Source organism: Pecten maximus, chromosome 17 (genome assembly GCF_902652985.1).
Source record: "Pecten maximus chromosome 17, xPecMax1.1, whole genome shotgun sequence".
Taxonomy (NCBI): Eukaryota; Metazoa; Mollusca; class Bivalvia; order Pectinida; family Pectinidae; genus Pecten; species Pecten maximus.
In genome coordinates this window covers 33,080,990-33,089,174 of record NC_047031.1, presented here as the reverse complement: position 1 = coordinate 33,089,174, position 8,185 = coordinate 33,080,990, and the positions used below count along the sequence as shown (strand labels likewise).

General features: G+C 34.1%; 1 protein-coding gene across 1 annotated transcript in view; it reads left to right on the top strand.

Moving 5' to 3' along the window:
* The first annotated feature begins 894 nt into the window (after window positions 1–894).
* LOC117315557 (spermine synthase-like) overlaps window positions 895–8,185 on the top strand; it is a 51,587-nt gene continuing 44,296 nt past the window's right edge. The window contains exon 1 of the mRNA XM_033869798.1: window positions 895–1,470. Coding sequence (XP_033725689.1) covers window positions 1,410–1,470 — 61 coding nt within the window. The 5' untranslated portion in view covers window positions 895–1,409. The remainder of the gene's footprint in view (window positions 1,471–8,185) is intronic.

Below are 8,185 nucleotides of genomic sequence, written 5' to 3'. Positions count from 1 at the left end.
CTTCGATCGAATTGGTAACCAATACTTCGTATTTCGTTATAAGTTACAGATGCTTTAACATGACTACCCTACCAATTCACGATATCATCAGAGCATGTTTACGTGGTATTGTCTCTAACAAAATGTTTACTATTTCACATTAAACTATTAAGAAGTCAGTGCGATTTTGAGTCCTGCTATCATTGATAATCTTTGTAGTGTTTCTGGCTATTTAAACAGTGACACAAACAACTAACGTCCGATATTGTAGGACGAGACAATAATGGGTGTCTATCGGGTCACGGTTGACCTCCTCCACAGAACAAGCTGTATATAGCATTTATGTTAAAACGACATATCCCATTTCATTGTTTTAAAATCTATCTTTAATGACATGTTAATACACATTCTAGACTTGAATTACCCTGTATACCGACAGTAAGCATGTCTCGCTATGAGTCGAGGATTACATTCAATACCAGCTTCGTGAGGTTCTCGATGTAAACACTTCAAACGCTTTTCACGCAGAAGAAAACTTCGCTATTAGCAATTGGAAGAAAAACAGCCTTCTTTGTGTCTTCAAAAAGCATTGGCCTGTTTTAAAAAGTTACACTTAGAAAACCGGAAGAGATTATGTACGTTTAAAAGTTTGATATTTCGAGCTGAGCCGACCTTGAAACATTATTGGTTTCTACCTTCTGTAGAATAGCTATCAACGCAGCGAGGAAAAAGGGCGAAATTAACAGGTTTCAAAAAACGTTAATAATTGAAGAGGACGCTGGTTACGCGAGTCCGAACGTGTATTACCCGTTTATGTATAGGTATGGGGGTCGGTCTCGGTAGACGACCGCAGCTTTAGTATACAGACAGTAACAGGGGACGTGTATACGTCGTATCGTGTTAGAATTACACAACACTACGTTTTACAACTGACCGAGTTCGGTGCAGCAGTCTAAAGCTTACAGGTTGTCGTAGTAGCTCTGAATGTAAACACATCGATATACCCACGGTATCTCTCTTATCCCAGACGGCTCTTTCTCTCCACATATCACGCCTCTGCTGCCAAACATTGTGTAAATTTCTCGGAGCGTTTCCATACAAGGATTCGACGCCTTTTTGATAGTGTTGTGTTTTCCAGGAACTGAAGATTTCTACAAAGGTGACAAGAACCGTATCCGTACATCTCCGTAAATAACTCAGGATTAAGATATTTATAGATCTGACTTTCAAGGTTCACTATTATTACATATCTTGACATAATTCACAGTCATAACGCAAGTGTGAAGTGTCGAACAGATTTTTGGTAGCATCAACGTTTTCAAAACTACCACCACAAACGTCCAGTGTTTGAAGGAAGGAAGAGACCACGGAGCCCCTCGTGTTGATGCCTTTGTTTCACAGGAAAGTGTCAAGTTATTCCGAAGGTGACCATGTCTGCAAAATCCATCATGCTTTGCATTCAGCTGAACGAAACACAGACGTCGGATGACGGTATTTATATCAATATTGTCTTTAAAATATTAAATCAATTATAAACAAAAAATAATTATAAATATTGTAGGATTCATCTTAAAACTGTTTCTTGTTTTAATGAAATCTTTGGGTATATGACAATGATTCCCTTTTCAGTTTTCTCAACAGTCTCTAGAACCAAACAAAACATCAAAGACATACGTCATATCTAGTATACATACGTCATATCTAGTATACAGACATACGTCATATCTAGTATAAAGATATACGTCATATCTAGTATAAAGATATACGTCATATCTAGTGTACAGACATACGTCATATCTAGTATACAGACATACGTCATATCTAGTATAGAGACATACGTCATATCTAGTATAAAGATATACGTCATATCTAGTATACAGACATACGTCATATCTAGTGTACAGACATACGTCATATCTAGTATACATACGTCATATCTAGTATACAGACATACGTCATATCTAGTATACAGACATACGTTATATCTAGTATACATACGTCATATCTAGTATACAGACATACGTCATATCTAGTATACAGACATACGTCATATCTAGTATACAGACATACGTCATATCTAGTGTACAGACATACGTCATAACTAGTATACAGACATACGTCATATCTAGCGTAGAGACATACGTCATATCTAGTATAAAGATATACGTCATATCTAGTATACAGCCATACGTCATATCTAGTATACAGACATACGTCATATCTAGTGTACAGACATACGTCATATCTAGTGTACAGACATACGTCATATCTAGTATACATACGTCATATCTAGTATACAGACATACGTCATATCTAGTATACAGACATACGTCATATCTAGTATACAGACATACGTCATATCTACTATACAGACATACGTCATATCTAGTATACAGACATACGTCATATCTAGTATACAGACATACGTCATATCTAGTATACAGACATACGTCATATCTAGTATACAGACATACGTCATAACTAGTATACATACGTCATATCTAGTGTACATACGTCATATCTAGTATACAGACATACGTCATATCTAGTATACAGACATACGACATATCTAGTATACAGACATACGTCATAACTAGTATACAGACATACGTCATATCTAGTATACATACGTCATATCTAGCGTACAGACATACGTCATATCTAGTATAAAGATATACGTCATATCTAGTATACAGACATACGTCATATCTACTATACAGACATACGTCATATCTAGTATACAGACATACGTCATATCTAGTATACAGACATACGTCATATCTAGTATACAGACATACGTCATAACTAGTATACATACGTCATATCTAGTGTACATACGTCATATCTAGTATACAGACATACGTCATATCTAGTATACAGACATACGTCATATCTAGTATACAGACATACGTCATAACTAGTATACAGACATACGTCATATCTAGTATACATACGTCATATCTAGCGTACAGACATACGTCATATCTAGTATAAAGATATACGTCATATCTAGTATACAGACATACGTCATATCTAGTGTACAGACATACGTCATATCTAGTATACATACGTCATATCTAGTATACAGACATACGTCATATCTAGTATACAGACATACGTCATATCTAGTATATAGACATACGTCATATCTACTATACAGACATACGTCATATCTAGTATACAGACATACGTCATATCTAATATACAGACATACGTCATATCTAGTATACAGACATACGTCATATCTAGTATACAGACATACGTCATATCTAGTGTACAGACATACGTCATATCTAGTATACATACGTCATATCTAGTATAAAGATATACGTCATATCTAGTATACAGACATACGTCATATCTAGTGTACAGACATATGTCATATCTAGTATACATACGTCATATCTAGTATACAGACATACGTCATATCTAGTATACAGACATACGTCATATCTAGTATACAGACATACGTCATATCTAGTATACAGACATACGTCATATCTAGTATACAGACATACGTCAATCTAGTATACAGACATACGTCATATCTAGTATAGAGACATATGCATATCTAGTATACAGCCATACGTCATATCTAGTATACAGATATACGTCATATCTAGTATACATACATACGTCATATCTAGTATACATACGTCATATCTAGTATACATACGTCATATCTAGTATACAGACATACGTTATATCTAGTATACAGACATACGTCATATCTAGTATACAGACATACGTCATATCTAGTGTACAGAGATACGTTATATCTAGTATACAGACATACGTCATATCTAGTATACAGACATACATCATATCTAGTATACAGACATACGTCATATCTAGTATACAGACATACGTCATATCTAGTATACAGACATACGTCATCTTTAGTATACATACATACGTCATATCTAGTATACAGACATACGTCATATCTAGTATACAAATATCTAGTATACAGACATACGTCATATCTAGTATACAGACATGTACGTCATATCTAGTATAAAGATATACGTCATCTAGTATAAAGATATACGTCATATCTAGTGTACAGACATACGTCATATCTAGTATACAGACATACGTCATATCTAGTATACAGACATACGTCATATCTAGTATAGAGACATACGTCATATCTAGTATAGAGACATACGTCATATCTAGTGTACAGACATACGTCATATCTAGTGTACAGACATACGTCATATCTAGTATAGAGACATACGTCATATCTAGTGTACAGACATACGTCATATCTAGTATACAGACATACGTCATATCTAGTATACAGACATACGTCATATCTAGTATAGAGACATACGTCATATCTAGTATACAGACATACGTCATATCTAGTATACAGACATACGTCATATCTAGTGTACAGACATACGTCATATCTAGTATACAGACATACGTCATATCTACTATACAGACATACGTCATATCTAGTATACAGACATACGTCATATCTAGTATACAGACATACGTCATATCTAGTATACAGACATACGTCATATCTAGTATACAGACATACGTCATAACTAGTATACATACGTCATATCTAGTGTACATACGTCATATCTAGTATACAGACATACGTCATATCTAGTATACAGACATACGACATATCTAGTATACAGACATACGTCATAACTAGTATACAGACATACGTCATATCTAGTATACATACGTCATATCTAGCGTACAGACATACGTCATATCTAGTATAAAGATATACGTCATATCTAGTATACAGACATACGTCATATCTACTATACAGACATACGTCATATCTAGTATACAGACATACGTCATATCTAGTATACAGACATACGTCATATCTAGTATACAGACATACGTCATATCTAGTATACAGACATACGTCATAACTAGTATACATACGTCATATCTAGTGTACATACGTCATATCTAGTATACAGACATACGTCATATCTAGTATACAGACATACGTCATATCTAGTATACAGACATACGTCATAACTAGTATACAGACATACGTCATATCTAGTATACATACGTCATATCTAGCGTACAGACATACGTCATATCTAGTATAAAGATATACGTCATATCTAGTATACAGACATACGTCATATCTAGTGTACAGACATACGTCATATCTAGTATACATACGTCATATCTAGTATACAGACATACGTCATATCTAGTATACAGACATACGTCATATCTAGTATATAGACATACGTCATATCTACTATACAGACATACGTCATATCTAGTATACAGACATACGTCATATCTAGTATACAGACATACGTCATATCTAGTATACAGACATACGTCATATCTAGTATACAGACATACGTCATATCTAGTGTACAGACATACGTCATATCTAGTATACATACGTCATATCTAGTATAAAGATATACGTCATATCTAGTATACAGACATACGTCATATCTAGTGTACAGACATATGTCATATCTAGTATACATACGTCATATCTAGTATACAGACATACGTCATATCTAGTATACAGACATACGTCATATCTAGTATACAGACATACGTCATATCTAGTATACAGACATACGTCATATCTAGTATACAGACATACGTCAATCTAGTATACAGACATACGTCATATCTAGTATAGAGACATATGCATATCTAGTATACAGCCATACGTCATATCTAGTATACAGATATACGTCATATCTAGTATACATACATACGTCATATCTAGTATACATACGTCATATCTAGTATACATACGTCATATCTAGTATACAGACATACGTTATATCTAGTATACAGACATACGTCATATCTAGTATACAGACATACGTCATATCTAGTGTACAGAGATACGTTATATCTAGTATACAGACATACGTCATATCTAGTATACAGACATACATCATATCTAGTATACAGACATACGTCATATCTAGTATACAGACATACGTCATATCTAGTATACAGACATACGTCATCTTTAGTATACATACATACGTCATATCTAGTATACAGACATACGTCATATCTAGTATACAAATATCTAGTATACAGACATACGTCATATCTAGTATACAGACATGTACGTCATATCTAGTATAAAGATATACGTCATCTAGTATAAAGATATACGTCATATCTAGTGTACAGACATACGTCATATCTAGTATACAGACATACGTCATATCTAGTATACAGACATACGTCATATCTAGTATAGAGACATACGTCATATCTAGTATAGAGACATACGTCATATCTAGTGTACAGACATACGTCATATCTAGTGTACAGACATACGTCATATCTAGTATAGAGACATACGTCATATCTAGTGTACAGACATACGTCATATCTAGTATACAGACATACGTCATATCTAGTATACAGACATACGTCATATCTAGTATAGAGACATACGTCATATCTAGTATACAGACATACGTCATATCTAGTATACAGACATACGTCATATCTAGTGTACAGACATACGTCATATCTAGTATACAGACATACGTCATATCTAGTGTACAGACATACGTCATATCTAGTGTACAGACATACGTCATATCTAGTGTACAGACATACGTCATATCTAGTATACAGACATACGTCATATCTAGTATACAGACATACGTCATATCTAGTATACAGACATACGTCATATCTAGTATACAGACATACGTCATATCTAGTATACAGACATACGTCATATCTAGTGTACATACATACGTCATATCTAGTGTACAGACATACGTCATATCTAGTGTAGAGACATACGTCATATCTAGTGTACAGACATACGTCATATCTAGTGTACAGACATACGTCATATCTAGTATACATACGTCATATCTAGTATAGAGACATACGTCATATCTAGTATACAGACATACGTCGTATCTAGTATACAGACATACGTCATATCTAGTGTACAGACATACGTCATATCTAGTATACAGACATACGTCATATATAGTATACAGACATACGTCATATCTAGTGTACAGACATACGTCATATCTAGTATACAGACATACGTCATATCTAGTGTATAGATATACGTCATATCTAGTATACAGACATACGTCATATCTAGTGTACAGACATACGTCATATCTAGTGTACAGACATACGTCATATCTAGTATACATACGTCATATCTAGTATAGAGACATACGTCATATCTAGTATAGAGACATACGTCATATCTAGTATACAGACATACGTCATATCTAGTGTACAGACAAACGTCATATCTAGTATACAGACATACGTCATATATAGTATACAGACATACGTCATATCTAGTGTACAGACATACGTCATATCTAGTATACAGACATACGTCATATCTAGTGTATAGACATACGTCATATCTAGTATACAGACATACGTCATATCTAGTATAGAGACATACGTCATATCTAGTATACAGACATACGTCATATCTAGTATACAGACATACGTCATATCTAGTGTACAGCCATACGTCATATCTAGCGTACAAACATACGTCATATCTAGTATACATACGTCATATCTAGTATACAGACATACGTCATATCTAGTGTACAGACATACGTCATATCTAGTGTACAGCCATACGTCATATCTAGTGTACAGACATACGTCATATCTAGTATACAGACATATGTCATATCTAGTATAGAGACATACGTCATATCTAGTGTACAGACATACGTCATATCTAGTATAGAGACATACGTCATATCTAGTGTACAGACATACGTCATATCTAGTATAAAGACATACGTCATATCTAGTATACAGACATACGTCATATCTAGTATACATACGTCATATCTAGTATACATACGTCATATCTAGTATACATACGTCATATCTAGTATACAGATATACGTCATATCTAGTGTACAGACATACGTCATATCTAGTATACAGACATACGTCATATCTAGTATACAGACATACATCATATCTAGTATACAGACATACGTCATATCTAGTATACATAAGTCATATCTAGTATACAGACATACGTCATATCTAGTATACAGACATACGTCATATCTAGTATACAGACATACGTCATATCTAGTATAGAGACATACGTCATATCTAGTGTACAGACATACGTCATATCTAGTGTACAGACATACGTCATATCTAATATAGAGACATACGTCATATCTAGTGT